Source organism: Molossus molossus, unplaced genomic scaffold, assembly GCF_014108415.1.
Source record: "Molossus molossus isolate mMolMol1 unplaced genomic scaffold, mMolMol1.p scaffold_m16_p_4, whole genome shotgun sequence".
NCBI classification, from domain to species: domain Eukaryota; kingdom Metazoa; phylum Chordata; class Mammalia; order Chiroptera; family Molossidae; genus Molossus; species Molossus molossus.
In genome coordinates this window covers 1,284,877-1,301,115 of record NW_023425377.1, presented here as the reverse complement: position 1 = coordinate 1,301,115, position 16,239 = coordinate 1,284,877, and the positions used below count along the sequence as shown (strand labels likewise).

General features: G+C 61.5%; 1 protein-coding gene across 1 annotated transcript; it reads left to right on the top strand.

Moving 5' to 3' along the window:
* The first annotated feature begins 1,409 nt into the window (after positions 1-1,409).
* GRIFIN (galectin-related inter-fiber protein) lies at positions 1,410-2,608 on the top strand. The gene is given in 6 exon segments (XM_036242098.1): positions 1,410-1,434; positions 1,508-1,583; positions 1,677-1,786; positions 1,789-1,838; positions 2,244-2,410; positions 2,593-2,608. Coding segments are annotated over 6 exon segments (444 nt in total).
* Positions 2,609-16,239: the final 13,631 nt, after the last annotated feature.

Genomic DNA, 16,239 nt, shown 5'->3' with positions numbered 1-16,239 from the left:
GGGGGCCCTGTCGTTGGAAGCCTGCCGCGGACGCCCGGCAGCCTGCTTCGTCCAGCGCCGGGCCTGGACACTGGCCGGCTCCCTGTCCCCACCAGGCAGCTGATGCCCTGTCCCATGGATGTGCAGGGCAGGCTGGCTGGGAGCCAGGCCCACTGCGGGCGGCGGGCTGGGCGGCTCATCCTGCCCCCTCCCTGCTGCCCAGAGCTGCCCCTGCAGGCCCTGCCGGCCTGGGAGAGAGGACAGCCCTGAGGTGGCCCTGCACTGCCATCGCCATGTCCCCTCCTGGCCTGAGCATCAGCTCACACTGCCCCACCCTGCACAGCACAGGGAAGAGGCCAGGCGCCGGGGTCACCTGCCGAGGCCCCCGGGGAAGAGGGAGCACCCCGGCCGTCGGGGCCCCATAACTGTCCACCTTCCTCAAGACAGCAGGGTCCCTGGAGCCACATGCTCACGCTCACACCCGGCACACACGTGGGCTCCCGTGTTCACACACAGCCCTCATGCTCGGCACATGCTCGCACACGCATCACACAGGTGCACGCTCACGCGGCCTGGCGCTCACTCAGGTGCCAGCCTGGCTCCTCCGGGCCGGCTCCCTGGATAGAGCAGCCCCACAACTGCCCGGAAAGCTTGGGGAGACCCTGCCTGTCTCCCCCACACACTCCGCAAGGGCCCCAGCCGGCCCCTCTCCAGTTCAGCCGCCCGGAGGGGTGGGGTGGGAAAGGCCCTCCCCGCTCTGCGGCCCTGGAATGCACTGACCATAGTGCCCCATCTAATGCCGACCGGTGCCCACGGGGCTGGCTCAGGGGCGCAGGGCACCGAGGGCAGGCGGCGGGTGAGGGGTGGGGGGCTAGTGCTGGAGGTCACAGGTGGTCAGACTGGTCCCCAGAAGACCAGGGCGAGGGTGGCAAGCCGTCCCCCTCCCCCACCGCACTAGACCCCGTGGGAGGGTTTGGGTCTTGAGAGCCCTGGAGAGCTTGAGGACAAGGTTGGGGGGCTGCCTCGGCTGTCCTTCCTACAGCAACAGGTGGGGGCGCTTCCCCAGGTGACTTGAGAAGTTTGAGAGCCAGAGAGGGCCCTGAGGAAATGGGGGTGTGCTGGGCACCCCTGTCCCTGGTGCAGGCATGAAGCACCTGCTGGGCGGGGGTGCCAGGAGGAGGGGCAGGGTGCCTGTCAGCTGTGGGGGGGGCTGCCCCCGCCCAGCCCCAGCCTATATCCCCAGGCTCCTCTGCCCAGCAGCAGAGGCTGCGGGGATGGCATTGCAGGTGGGTGAGGCTTGGCCGGGGCGGGGAGGGAGCAGGGCAGGGGGTCTCCCCAGTCACCTGGGCTTCTTCCCCAAGAGCTGCCCTCTCCTCAGACCTCGGTCCTGTCATGGAGGGAGCCCTGCTCCCAGGCCAGGCTGGGTGGAGATGGCGCCCTGGGGTGGGCAGGCAGGTAAGGCCCCCACCCACCAGGCCTCCGCCCAACTTCCCTCCCCCCACCTCCCACCGACACCTGCCGTTGGAAGCTCTGTGCAGGGGCCTGGCCCCGGGCTGGAGCCTGCTGGTCCAGGGTTGGGGACACTCCTCCGACTCTGCCGAGGACGGGGGAGCACACCACCTCCCCGGGGCCCTCCTCAGCTTCAGGCGGGGTGACGACCCCAGTGTCTGCTGCCCTCGTGACCCCATGATGCCCCCCAGGTTTGAGATCAACTTCCTGTCGGAGGCAGGGGACACCGCCTTCCACGTGAAGCCCCGATTCTCCGGCGCCACCATAGCGGGCAACGCGTTCCAGGGCGGCCGCTGGGGCCGGAGGAGGTGTCCAGCATCTTCCCCCTGGCGCTGGGGGAGCCCTTTGAGGTGATGGGGGCACGGAGGCCTGGGGGAGCAGGGAGGCCAGGCTGCGGGCGCCCATGGAGGCAGCGGGGCCACCTGCATGGATGCCCTGAAGCAGCTGGGGCTCCCTGCGCCCCTGGGGCCCAGCTGCACTGCTGTCCCCACCTGGGGCCCGCAGGGGACACTCACAGGCCAGAGCAGAAGTCTCAGTGCAGGTGGGTGCAATGGGGGTCCCCCAGCCCCTGGCTGCCAGCCACCCCTGCTGGGGGAGAGGAGGGAGGTGAGCCTGCATGATGTGACAGGGTGGGTGTCCCTGTGGAGAGGGCACCCTGGGGCCCACCTGGCCCTGCTTACGGGCTCAGAGGGCACGGGGTGGGGGGAGGGCTACCAGGCCAGCTGGGCCCTGGGTCACTGGACACCCACCCCCAGGTGGAGGTCACCTCGGACACTCAGCACTTCCACGTCCAGGCCCAGGAGCACAAGGTGCTGCAGTTTGCCCACTGCCTCGGGGCCCTGGCAGCCATCACCCGGGTGCAGGTGCTGAGTGACCACCGCCTAGGCCAAGTGGAGCTGGCCAGGAGGGGCCTGCGCTGGGGGTACGTACGGTCCCTGCCCCGCTCGCCCTGCCCAGCGTCTCTACTGTACACCCTTGTCCTGGGAGCCCAGAAGCCCGGGAGGGGGCGGCGTCCGGGTCCTCCCCCGCCCCTCTGCCAGCGTGCCCACACCCCAGGGCCGGGGGGGCTGGAGCTGGAGCTGAGCCCTGTTCTGATGTCTGCAGGGATGGGGGCTACTGAGCTGTGCAAAGGAGCGTCTCAGGCACGAGCCTCGGGCCATCCAGCGTCCGGGAAGCCCACCCTGCAAAGGCGGGACCGGGGCGTCTGTGGCTCTGGGGCCCCTCGTGGCTCTGCCTCCAATAAAGTCTGAGCAGAGTGCCTGAGCCTGGCTGCTGGGGCGGGGACCATGGGCCAGACGGCTCTGATGACGGGGTGGCCCCTGGCCACCGGCCAGAAGGTCCCAGCGGGTCCTCCCCGGGCCACTGAGCTCACATCCTCAGTCTGCTGGGAGGCCCCTAAGCCTCCTCCGTGGCTGCCTCCTGTGGGTGGAGGGAAGGGCTCCTCCCCGATCCTCCTCTTCCCTCCAGGAAATGACAGTGCTCCTCTCCCTGTCCCCCCGCAGTGGGAGGGGAGGGGGCTACACGGGCACAGCGAGCACAGCTGGGGGTCTCCCCCTGGTTTCAGACCCCAGCTTGTCTGTCCTCAAACTACCATCTATGTATGTATGTATGTATGTATGTATGTATATATCTATCATCCATCCATCCACCCACCCACCCACCTATCCATCCATCCAACCATCCATCCACCCATCCATCCATCCATCCATCCATCCACCCACCCACCCACCTATCCATCCATCCATCCATCCATCCATCCATCCAAACATCCATCCATCCATCCAACATCCATCCATCCATCCATCCATCCATCCATCCATCCATCCATCCATCCACCATCCATCCATCCAAACATCCATCCATCCATCCATCCACCCATCCATTTATTCACCCACCCATCCATGTACCCCCCTATCCGTGAACTGGGCCATCACAGCGCAGGGCAGGCACAGTATCTCACCTTCAGAAGGTGGTAAGGAGACAGTCGTCAGTGGCTCAGACCGGCGGGCCGAGTGGCGAGGCCTGGACTTTGGAGGGGCCTGGGTCTGGTCCCAGCCCCTCTGCCCAGGTGTGGCATGGGCACATCTGGGACTCCGGCTGGCTGGGGCCCTGGCTCACAGGCAGTGGGGGCTCACATGGGGTCCAGGCAAAGCTCGAGTGTAGCTGACGCGTGTCACCATGTCACCAGCGTAGAATTTCAGGCAGCACATGGCTCTGGCCCAAAGAGATTTTACAGAGGGGAAACTGAGGCTGGGTAGAAGTCAGCAGCAAGGTGGGCCAGAGAGGAGAGGCCCATCGAGCCCCAGAGGACCCAGAGGGGCCTTCTGGGCAGCAGAGCAGGACAGGGGGGCCTGGCGCCCCACCCCAGGTGGAACAGCGGTGGCCCAGCCTCCACAGCGAAGCTTCCTTCCTGTCTCCGCTTGTGTCCCCTCCTTGTCCTCGGCCCGCTAGTCCAGGAGCCCCTTCTCCCCTCCCCTGCCCCCTCCTTCCGTAGGTCTGGCCGGTTGTGTCCAGGGGAGGGTGGGGGATGGGCAGGCAGACACAGTGGACCGGCCCAGGCCCTGGGAAGGACTGGGCAGCAGGAAGGGGTGACCTACACGGGGACGCCCTTGTCTGTGATCGGGCCAGGCTGCTCCTGCTCCCCCTCCGTTCTGGGGTGAGGCACCCCCGCTCAGAGTGCTGGGCCCTGCTTTGTGACCTGAGCTGGCTGCTCCCACACCTGGTCCTCAGTTTCCCTACAGACAAAGGCCACGCTGAAGAGCTGCCTCCAGCCTGAACACGGGGCTCGCTTCTTGTGTGGGGGGCTGAGCCGGGGGACAGCCTGGAGCTCAGGGTGGGGTCTGAGCCTGGGGACAGCCTGAGGCTGGGGGGGCTGAGCCCGAGGACAGTCTGAGGCTCAGAGGTGGGGGAGCTGAGCCTGGGGACAGCCTGGGGCTGTGGGGGCTGAGCCTGGGGACAGCCTGGGGCTGGGGGGGCTGAGCCCGAGGACAGTCTGAGGCTCAGAGGTGGGGGCGCTGAGCCTGGGGACAGCCCGGGGCTCGGGGGGGTGGGCGCTGAGCCTGGGACAGCCTGGGGCTCAGGGGGGGCAGCCTGTCCCTGGATCCGCTGGGCTCTATGCAGGCGCCAGGCCTGCTCCACCTCCCAGAGCTTAGCGAGGAGAGCAACATGCATCCCACAGCCGTGAACGGGGCTCAGAGAGGGCAGTGACTTGCCTAGGGTTGCTCGGCCAATGAGGGATGGAGTCCGACAGATGTCCTGTGCACACATGTCCTTGGCAGCTGGTCCTGCTCCCGGTTCCACGCTGCTGTGGGAAAATCAGACCACAGGGGCCCCAGGCCCTGCATCCTTGGGCCTTTGTCTCCCCGCTATGAAATGGGGTGCAGGGAGCTGTGATCTCAGTGTAACCCCTTCTATGACACCCACTGCCCTCAGCTCAGCGTGGGTGCCCGTCTGGCCTGTCAGTAACAGCACCCCTGTCTGGCGCTGCAGCCCCAAGGCCAGAACTGCCGCTGGTTCCTCAGCTCAGATGACACCTCCTCTGGGAAGCCTTCCCTGACCTCCAGTGGGTTCTTACGCCCTCTGTTTCCCCATACCCCACCCCCGTCACACTGCCTCTCTGGGTGGCGGGGACCAGGGCTTCGCCCAGGCCCAGCCCCGGCGGCCCCCCAGCACACCTAGCTCTGGGGATGCTTGTTGAACGAATGACTGGGAAATACACAGATGACTGGCTTAGGGAAAACCACTTGGAGTCTTGAACAAGCTACAGGTGCCCCTCCCAACAGGGGCCATGGGACCATGGAGACCACCACTGCAACTCCCCACTGCCTGGACAGCTGGTCCCCGCACCGAGGCGAGAACGAACCCACCCCTCCCCACGGCCGCATCTCTGGGTCCATCTCCCCTTGCCCACCCACATCCTCTCCAGCACTGGAACACACTGAGCCGTCTCTGCCTCGGGGCCTTTGCACACCCCCAGCGCTCAGCCTGGCCAGTTCACTGTTCAGGCCTCTCTCCTAGATGCTGTGTCCTCACAGATACCTCTTGCATCCCGGGCTGTGTTTATTCTCCATCACGGTTGCCTCTGTTCCCTTTTCCCCAAATAGCAATTACAGTTCCTGGACGTACCTGTTCACAGGTGTGCCGGCTCTCCGCCCTCACTGGACCGCCAGCTCCAGGACGGGGGCCAGCTGCCTGTGTGCTCACACTGGAGTCCCCATCCCTGGCACATCTCAGGCACCAAAAATATCTGTTGAACTAATGAATAAATGGAGTCAGCCCTGCCCGGTGTGGCTCAGTGATTAGAGTGTCGGCCCGTGGGCCAGAGAGTCCCGCGTTCGGTTCCCGCTAAGGGCATGCACCTCGGTTGCGGTTTGTCCCCGGCCCTGGTTGGGGTCGTGTGGGCAGCCGCTCGATGTGTCTCTCTCACATTGATGTTTCTCTCTCTCTCTTCTTCCCACTCTCCCTCCTGCTCTATCTGAGGATAAATGCAAAAATGTCCTCGGGTGAAGATAAAGAATATAAATATTAGTAAGTGGAGTCTGACTCTGCTTGAACCCTGCGAGAAACAGGCAGCCCACTTCCCTGCCGAATGGAAGCACATCCTGGAGCCGACTTCCATCCCCCTGCCTCCCGCCCTCCCCTGTGCCATAGCAGAGCCCCAGAAGCAGCCCAAACAGGCCTCGACGCCCTTCAGAAACCCAAAGACATCCGCGGGTGCTGTGCTCCAGCTAGAGGAGCTCGGGGAGGTCACCAGGGCAGCCTCGCTCCTGGCAAACCTCTCGAAGGCTTTGTCCTCCCCTCAACTGGGGGCCTGTCTGGGGGCAACACCGTGGGCTTGGTAAGGAGGCTGTGGCCCTTGGAGGGTCAAGTCTACAGGCCGCCAACACCACCGACTGGCCAAAGGCACCAGGCCCTCTGGATGGTCGGGGAGAGCTCAAATGCCATGGGGCCACCTGAGCAAATGAGGCAGGCAGGTGCAGGGCAAGAGGGACGGGTGGGGTCTGTGGCTAACAGGGAGGCACATACCCTATTGCACTCGGTTATGCACCGGGAAAGGGTGGGCAGATCTTTTCATTTTTAAAAATGTAAAGTTAAATTGCTGTGTTTAAATACTGGCCATTACAGTGAGGCCTGAACAAAGTATCAACCTTTAAGCAAGCTGCCCCAGGGGCGACTAATTGGAGACTTCTCTAACACCAACTTTTGATCCAGCCGGTGTGGCTCAGCGGTGGCACGTCAACCCCTGCACCAAAAGGTCGCCGGTTCGATTCCCAGTCAGGGCACATGCCCAGGTTGTAGGCCAAATCCCCAGTGGGGGGCGTGCAGGAGGCAGCCAGTCGATGTTCTCTCTCATCGATGTTTCTATCTCTCTCTCTCTCTCCCTTCCTCTCTCTCTAAAATCAATTAAAAATATTTTTAAATAAATAAATAAAGCCAACATTTGCCCTGTTTTGTCCCACCAGGACAGAGGCTATGGGTCACCCCAGGTTGGGAGGTGCCTTCCTGGTCCCGTATTCCAAGCCCCTCCTTCCTAAAGCCTCTCGGGCCCATGAGGACCAGGCTGACCAGCAGAGGGCGCTCCAGACAGGGGTTTTTCTTCATGTTAACTCCAGGTGGGCCAGACCCACTTCCGCACGAGGACAGGGTGGGGTTTCGTTCCCACCGAATGGTCGCCTTGGGAGATGGGGGCAGGAGCCTAGGCAGAGGGGCTCCAATGCCCTTCCTGCGGACCAGCCGGGCCCGGCGGATGGAGGGAATGCGTAAACGCCAGGTGGACTTCAGCACAGTGCCCTTGGAGCCTGTTTCCATGCGACGCGGGGGCTGTGTGGAGCGCGGAGCGCCAGGCAAGCGCAGTGGGCACGGTCCACGGGCGCTCCAGCCCTTCCCACCAAGGCAGCGGGGGTCAGCCCAGACAGGACGTGACCTGCCAGGCCCTGTGGGCGTCTCCAGCCTGGCTGGCCCCCCACCTCTCCCCGGCCAGGCTCTCAGTCCTCCTGCCTCAGGATGGGACCAGCCACCAGGGCCCCTTTTATGGCCACCAGGAGGGCAGGGCTGCCGGGGGGAGGCCAACGCTGAGCCCTGGGTGCGTCTCGGCAGGACCCAGGGGGGCTACAGTGACACCCCCAGTGCCATTCGTCCTGCTTGGGGACGGAGGTGGGCTTGCGTGGCAGACCCATCACCGCCCAGGGCAGCGTGGGAAGGAGCGAAGTGACCCGCAGTCCCACTGGGGTGGCTGCTGCCTGTCACAGGGCCCTCGGGCGTCTGTGGCCGGAGGTCCCACAGAGGCCCCCGCAGCCATGGGGGTGGCAGCCCAGCAGTGGCCTGCCCCTCGGTAGGACAGGAAGAGGCGAGTTGAGCTCGGCTCTCCACCAGCCGCCCGGGTAAGGTTCAGAAAGCCGGGCGGCCGGGCGCCTCGGAGCAGGCGGCGGCCCTGGAGCGCGGGCGGGGCTGGAGCGCCCTCTTGAGTCTGCATCTTCACCTCCCCACCCTCCGTCCGGAACAACCTCAACCGCCCGCACGTTGAAATGCTCGTGAGCAGCCCTGCCCTGGGGGCCTGGAGCTGTCTTTTCAGCACCAAACCAGCCCTCGCTCCACCTGGCCCGGCGACCTGGGCGCCAAAGCCACCGAGCCTGTCGTCACAGCCTCAGCGACCTAGGGGACAAAGACGAGCCACCCAGGCACAGGGCACTGGATGCTACGCCGCCGCTACCTGTGTTGCGGGGCTGGGGGAGGACCCCCGGCAGGAGGAACCTCGGGAAGGAGGGATTTGGGGGGCTCATGAGCTCCGCCCACTGCCTGGGGCAGGAGAGGTCAAAATGGAAGGAGTGGTTGGCCAGGCAGGCACCTGGGAGGCTCTTCTCACCTGAGGGGACTTGTAAGAGGGTTGTGTCCTCCCTGCTGGAGGTGGGAGTCCTCTTCCCCCGGATGAGACCCAAAAGCTTCCTCTCTCTGTCCCCCAGCCCAGGACCACCACGCTAGCACCCCTTGTCTGCAGGGCACCCCAGGTCCCCACCAGCAGCCTCGTGTGCCATGAGGTTACCCATGGGAACCCAGCACACTGGCACCCACTGAGAGGGTGGGGTGAAGGAGGCCCCCCAAGTCGGCCTTGAGTCCCTGGCCCTGGGTCCTCCTGGCCTGCGGCTCCCCTCTGGGAGGTGGGGGTGGCACCTGGCCCTGGGGCTGCCCTGGGGCTCGGCTGGTCGAGGCTGGTCCTGCAGGGGCTTGGCCAGGCCTCCTCAAAGGGCTGTAGCCTTGGTTTCTAATTTGTGGTTGATCCTCACCCAAGGATATTTTCCCACTGATTTCTAGACAGAGTGGAAGGGAGGGAGGGAGGGAGAGAGAAACATCGATGTGAGAGACACATCCATCGGTGGCCTCCTGCAGGACCCCGACCCAGGCTGAGAATCGAACCTGCAACCCACGTATGTGCCCTTGACTGGGAATCAAACCCATGACCCCCTGCTCCGAGGGCCAACGCTCCAACCACTGAGTCAAACCAACCAGAGCACGGTCATTGTTTTTACTGGGCCAGAGCTTCAGCCGCCCCAGACATGGTCTAGGTCCCCAGCACGGGGAGACCAGATAGGAGGCCAGGCCCCTCCCAGACCTCTGACCCCTGCAGCAGGGCCTGGGCCCAGCGCCCTCCCTCGAGGGACAGAGCAGCCCGGGGCACCTGGGTGGGGCTGAGGAGGCTGCAGGTAGGGACAGGATGGTGAGGGGGTCCAAGGACACAGGGAGACACTCCCTCCCCCCTCCTCTGGGGGCCCCATTCTCAACTTGGGGAGAAAGCGGTTGCACTCTGCAGGTTGTGTCCAGAGTCTGGGCCCCCCAAACCCACTCCCCTCTCTGCTCAGTCTCCCTCCCCACTTGGGGTGTCAGTGAGCATTTCTGGGGCTAAGGGGAGCCCAGCTCCAGGGCAGACCCGGCCGGCAGGAGGCCGGCAGGGTAACGGGAAGAATCTGAGAAGCCTTCAGACCGGGACGTGGGCCAGGCTTCGGGCTCCCTGGGGGAGGTGACCTCACACCCCCACAAGGGCCCGTGAGGTTGGTCCTGCGGTTGACTTTTACACAGAGGGGTCTCAGGCACAGAGAGGGGAGGCGTCGGCCCGAGGCCACACAGCAGCTCCGTGGCAGAGCGGGGCTGGCCCCGTGAGGTGTCTGGGTTTGCTGCCTTCCCCTTACTCTTTCCAAAGGCCGTCTTAGCTGCAAACATGGATGTTACAAAAACACTCTGTGGGGACTTGGACCCCATGGCTGGAGAGGGGCTGGTCGCTCAGCTCTGTAGGTCAGAGAGGGGCCCTGGGCCGGCAGGGAGTGGAAGTGGACAGTCAGTGCCCATGTGGCATCCAGGCCGTGAGGGAGCCCAGGGGACACCTGGAAGGGACCCCAAATACTCTGGCCGGATGCCTGGAACATCCTGGAAATGGGGAGGGGGCAGCCTTCTTCCGGAAGCACTAGCCCCGTGCCTCATGCGGGCAGCTCAGAGGATGGGGCGGGGGGTGTCCAGAGGGACGTCACTGCCAACAGGCACGGTGCCCCAGGCCACGCGCTGACCTGAACCGAGCTGTGGTTTCAGGCCCCCGGAAACAGCTCTGACGCTCACCTCAGCCCGGAGCCCCATTCCTGCCCAGACCCCCATTCCTGCCCTCCCCGCCAGGCAGCCATTCAGAGCCGCTAGCCCGGGCCCGGTTCCAGCCCAAGGGACAAAGCTGTAGCAGGGTCCTGGGCTGACAGACCCTGACGGGCAGTTGGCTCTGTTGCCCGGCAGGGCCCCTCGCCATGGTTACAGCCCACCCACAGCCCTGCTCAGAGGCGGGCATTGTTTGGGTGCCAGAGCGTGGCGAGCGCCCGGAGCCGGGCTGGCACAATGGCCGTGGACCTGGAGCCCACACTTTCCCACGCTCCGGCCCCTCGGCCCTGGGAAGGCGGAGAGGGAAACCGAGGCTGGAGAGGAAGTGCACTCCGAGCCAGGGCCTGGGCAGACAGCGGGTCGGAGAGGAGGGACGAATCACGAGCCGTGAGAAGTGCCCCGTCACTGGTCAGCAGGACACGCAGGCTGAAGCTGCCGGCTGGGACCGGCCCCGCTCCCGGCATGGTGAGCAGCAGGAAGGCCGCACAGGTGCCGGGAGGATGTCGGAACCGGAGCTTCTTCACTAAGCTCACCTTGCGCCCTGACCGGTCTGGCTCCGTGGTTAGAGCGTCGGCCCGAGGACCAGTGAGTCACGGGCTTGATTCTGGTCAAGGGCACGTGCCTCGGTTGCAGTTTGTCCCCGGCCCTGGTGGGGTTGTGCGGGAGGCAGCCACTCAATGTGGCCTTAGCACATTGATGTTTCTCTCGCTCTCTCTCCCTTCCTCCCACTCTGTCTAATAATAAATGGAAAAATATCCTCGGGTGACGAATACATTTTTTTTTATCCTCACCCGAGGACATTTTTCCATTTTCTGTTCAGGAGTGGGAGGGAGAGAGAGGGAGGGAGAGAGAGAGAGAAACATCGACGTGAAGGGACACATCGAGTGGCTGCCACCTGCACGACCAACCAGGGCCGGGGACAAACTGCAACCGAGGTACCTGCCCTTAGCGGGAACCGAACCCGGGTCTCTCTGGACCACAGGCCAACGCTCTAACCGCTGAGCCAAACCGGCCAGGGCAGGAATACATTTTTTAGAAAGTTAAGCTGGCCCATTTGGCTCAGTGGTCAGAACATCGACCCAAGGACCAAAGAGTCGCGGGTTCTATTCTGGTCAAGGGCACGTATCTCAGTTTCGGTTCTGTCCCAGCCCTGGTCCGGGTTGTGTGGGAGGCAGCCAGTCAATGTGTCCCTCTCACGTCGAGGTTTCTCTCTCTCTTTCTCTCTCCCTCCCTCCCTCCCACTCTATCTGAAGATAAATGGGGAAAAAAAATATCCTTGGGTGAGGGTTAAATAAAATAAAAAGTTAAACTCTCTGTGTGACCCAGGGTTCCCACTCTTGGGAATCTCCCTGACGAAACTGAACATGGGTGTCCACACCCAGAGATACACAGATGTACACAGAGGTACACAGAGGTACACAGATACACAGAGGTACACAGATATACACAGAGGTACGCAGATGTACACAGAGGTACGCAGATGTACACAGAGACACAGATACACAGAGGTACACAGAGGTACACAGATGTACACAGAGGTACACAGATGTACACAGAGGTACACAGATATACACAGAGGTACGCAGATGTACACAGATACACAGAGGTACACAGATGTACACAGATACACAGAGGTACACAGATGTACACAGATACACAGAGGTACGCAGATGTACACAGATGTACACACAGGTACACAGAGGTACACAGATACACAGAGGTACACAGAGGTACACAGCTGCAGTCCCGGGACAGCCCCTAACTGGACAGTCTGAACACCACCACCTGGACAAAGGAGATGCAGACTGTCCATGCAGTGGACCCCGTCCGCAGAGGCCCCTCAAGCGCAGGGTGCCGAGGGCTGACACTGCTCCCTCCCTCCCGTGGGGCTGCTCAGAGGCGGGCCAGCAGGGGCCGGGGCAGGGCGGGCGCCGACTGGCTGTGAAGGGCCCGAGGAGGGCTGGCAGGGAGGCCGGCTCCAACCTGGGCTGTGGTGCTGCTGGAGGGACCCTGTGCGTCCCCTAGAAATCACCGCCGGTGGGTCGTTACACGTGCTGTTCGTGTCTCCTCCACAGTCATTTTAAACATTGTTTTTGTGTATTATCGCATCGTGTCTGTGTTTGTTGTATTCTTTTATCGTGTTAAAAATACAATCACTGGCCCTGGCCGGTTTGGCTCAGCGGTTAGAGCATCAGCCTGCGGTCCGGAGAGACCCGGGTTCGGTTCCCGCTGAGGGCATGTACCTCGGTTGCAGTTTGTCCCCGGCCCTGGTCGGTCGTGGGGGTGGCAGCCACTCGATGTGTTCCTTTCACATCGATGTTTCTCTCTCTCTTCCTCTCTCTCCCTCCCGCTCTATCTGAACAAAATATTGAAAAATGTCCTCGGGTGAGGACAGAAAAAAAAAAGGAAAGGCTGTCTTTGCTCTTGAACGGCCCTTTTTGAGTCCGTCCTTCTGGTCCATTGGTCTGCACATCTACCTGTTAACCTGTCCACACCACAGAGGGCTGGTGGCCGCCGCCCTCCATTGAGGCTGGAAATTGGGTGGAGCCGTCTCTCTCCCTTCCTTCGTCGAGATGGTTTGAACCGCTCGGGTCTTCGCCTTCGCCCAGAAGTCTCAGCTGTCTCGTCCACGTCCGCCCAAGGTTCTGCGGGGGTTTCCGCCGGCCTCGCCTGGGGCTGGGGATCGGCTTGGGGCTGACGTCTCCCCAGTGCTGAGTCCTGACCCGCAAACCCGGCGTGTCTCTGCCTGGATTTAGGCCCATTTGATTTCTTTCTTCAGCGCCTCGTAGCTGTCAACACGAAAGCCCTGTACAGCTTTTTGTTAGAGTTGTACCTGTTTCTTTTTCCTTTTTTTCCCAGTGATTGTATTTTATTTTATTTTTTTTATTCTCACCCGAGGACATTTTTCCATCTTTTGTTCAGATAGAGCGAGAGGGAGAGAGAGGAAGAGAGAGAGAGAAACATCGACGTGAAAGGGACACATCGAGTGGCTGCCACCCGCACGACCGACCAGGGCCGGGGACAAACTGCAACCGAGGTACGTGCCCTTAGCGGGAACCGAACCCGGGCCTCTCCGGACCGCAGGCCAATGCTCTAACCGCTGAGCCAAACCGGCCAGGGCAAAGACAGCTTGTCGACAAGCAATGCGGGAGCCACGGAACGTTACACCCACGCGCAAACCGCACCCTCAGTGGAAACACCACAGCCTCCTGAAAAGACCACGGAGTCCAACGTGAAAGATAAAACCTCCTGCCCTGGTTCGGCTCCGCGATTAGAGCATCAGCCCGTGGACCAAAGAGTCGCAGGTTTGATCCCGGTCAAGGGCGCGAACCTTGGTTACGGATCCAATCCCCAGCCCTGGTCAGGGTCATGCGGGCGGCAACCCCTCAATGTGTTTCTCTCCCGTCGATGTTTCTGTCTCTCTCCCTCCCCCGTCTTCTCTCTATATATCAATAAAAATATATTTTTAAAAATCAGTGGGAAAATATCCTTGGGCAAGGATTTTAAAGAAGCTCTAACTTCCAGAATTACACAGGAGAACATCTTCAGGAGCTAGGCTTGGTGAGGAGATGGTGACGGAGCTGACCGTGACCCTGGGTCTGGACACTGGGCCCAAGTCGGCCCCTGGAGGACCGGATGGCCTGGAGGAGGCCAGCTCCTGCCAGGCTCCTGCCCTGAGTGTGGGGGTTCAGGGACATCCACCATGAAGATGGGGACCTGAGGGTGTCCAGAGGTCTGGGAGACCGATCCTCAGCCCTCTATGGGGCCACTGACCGCTGCGGGCCGTCCTGGTTCAGCGTCCAGGCTCTGAGCTTCCCCTGACCGCCGGCAGGTCTAGAGGGGCACGAACCCCACCCAGCAGAGACTCTGCCACTCAGAGGGCTTGGAGGTGCTCCCGGTGACTCCACTATGAACTTTCCTGCACTTTGACCAGCAAGCCCCAGGCACCGGCTCTGCTGTGGAAGGTCGCCCACCTGTGCCGACAGCTGCGACCCAGCCCAGCCCAGCCCCCCGCAGGTGGGAGCCTTAGCCGAGGCTGCCCCCTAGTGGAAGGTGCTGGGACCGGGCGAGCCCAACCTCACAGGATTCAGAGCTGCCCCCACCCTGGTCCAGAGAGAGAGCCGTTCTTTTTCTTTTTCTTTTTTTCTTTATTGATTTTAGAGAGAGAGGAAGGGAGAGGAAGAGAGAGATAGAAACATGGATGAGAGAGAACATCGACTGGCCGCCTCCTGCACGCCCCCCACTGGGGATCAGGCCCACAACCTGGGCATGTGCCCTGACCGGGAATCGGACTGGAGACCTCTTGGTGCAGGGTCGACGCCCAACCACTGAGCCACACCAGCCTGGGCTCTCTTTTTCTTCTTATTATTAATTTTTTAGAGAGAGAAAGAAACATCAGTGTGGGAGAGACACATCTACAGGCTGCCTTCTGCACGCCCCCTACCTGGGATGGAGCCCGCAACACCGGCATGTGCCCTGACCGGGAATCGAACAGAGACCTTTCAGTCCACGGGATGATGCTCAATCCACTGAGCCTCACCATAGGGCGAGGGAGCCATTCTTTTTTTTTTATCCTCACCCAAGGACATTTTTCCATTTTTTGTTCAGATAGAGCAGGAAGGAGAGAGACAGAGAGAAACATCGATGTGAAGGGACACATCGAGTGACTGCCACCTGCACAACCAACCAGGGCTGGGGACAAACTGCAACCGAGGTACATGCCCTTAGCAGGGACCAAACCCGGGTCTCTCTGGACCGCAGGCCGACGCTCTAACCGCTGAGCCAAACTGGCCAGGGCAAGGGAGCTATTCTTAATGCCCCTTGTACACATGGCAGCAGGCGCTGCAGGGGCCACTGGTCAGTTTGGGAAGGGGAGGGGAAACAGTGTCTGGTCTGGAATCAAAGGGGCCAGAACAGTTCCCCTGGGGCAGCCCCTCCCGGGGCGAACCCCAGATCCTGACACAGGCCCTGGGCAGGAGCCTCCAGACACGTGTGGCCTTGGGCAGAACCACAGCCTCTCTGAGCTGTTTCCGCACCTGTGAAGCCTGGGATAGCTATGGAGCCTGCTTCTCAACGTCATGCCATCCGCCTGGGGACCACTGGCCACACGTGGCTGTCTGAGCACCTGAGAGGTGACCAGTCCCAGCTGCGGTGTGTTACAGGCGTAAATCTCACCGGATTTCTAAGACTCACTACCAAAAACCCCAAAATTCAGAATGTAGAATATCTCACGAATAATTTTATATGATTTACAAGTTGAAATGACAATGTTTTAGATATACTGGGTCAAATCTATTATCAAAATTAATTTCACCTCTTGCTTTTTTTTTTTAATTCTCACCTGAGGATATTTTTCTATTTATCTTCAGATAGAGTGGGAGGGAGAGAGAGAGTCAGAAACATCGATGTGAGAGAGACATGCTGACTGGTTGCTTCCTGCATGACCCAGCCAGGGCCACGGACCGAACCGCAACCGAGGTACGTCCCCTTGACTGGAATCAAACCCACGACTCTTTGGTCCTCGGGCTGACACTCCTTCTGCTGAGCCAAACCGGCCAGGGCACCTCTTGCTTTTTTTTTTTTTTTTTTTTTTTTGATATTTTGTTCAGATAGAGTGGGAGGGAGAGAGAGAGAGAGAAACATCAACATGAAAGGGACACATTGAGTGGTTGCCACCCGCACGACCCAACCAGGGCCGGGGACAAACCGCTACCGAGGTACATGCCCTTAGCGGGAACTGAACCCGGGTCTCTCCAGACCACAGGCTGACACTCTAACCGCTGAACCAAACCGGCCAGGGCACCTCTTGCTTTTTGAAGGGCAGTTACCAGAGAATTTAAAATGGCTCACAGACTTTTGGGAAGATTCAACCCGACTGCATCTGGCCATCAATAAGCCTTGGCGAGCCGTGCGGGGGTGGGGGTGGGGGGCTTAGAAGTGGCTGGAGGGGGTGGGCAGCTCAGACACAGGTGGGGTGGGGGCCCAAGCCTGGTAGGAGGAGGGTCAGGGTCTGCGTCAGGCCGTACACCACCCTTTCTCTGCCACTAGCCCTCTGGAACCCGCAGTTACTGGTACCTCGAGGGCACTGCTCCCCAGCCCTCTCTGTCACCTCAGCAAGATGAG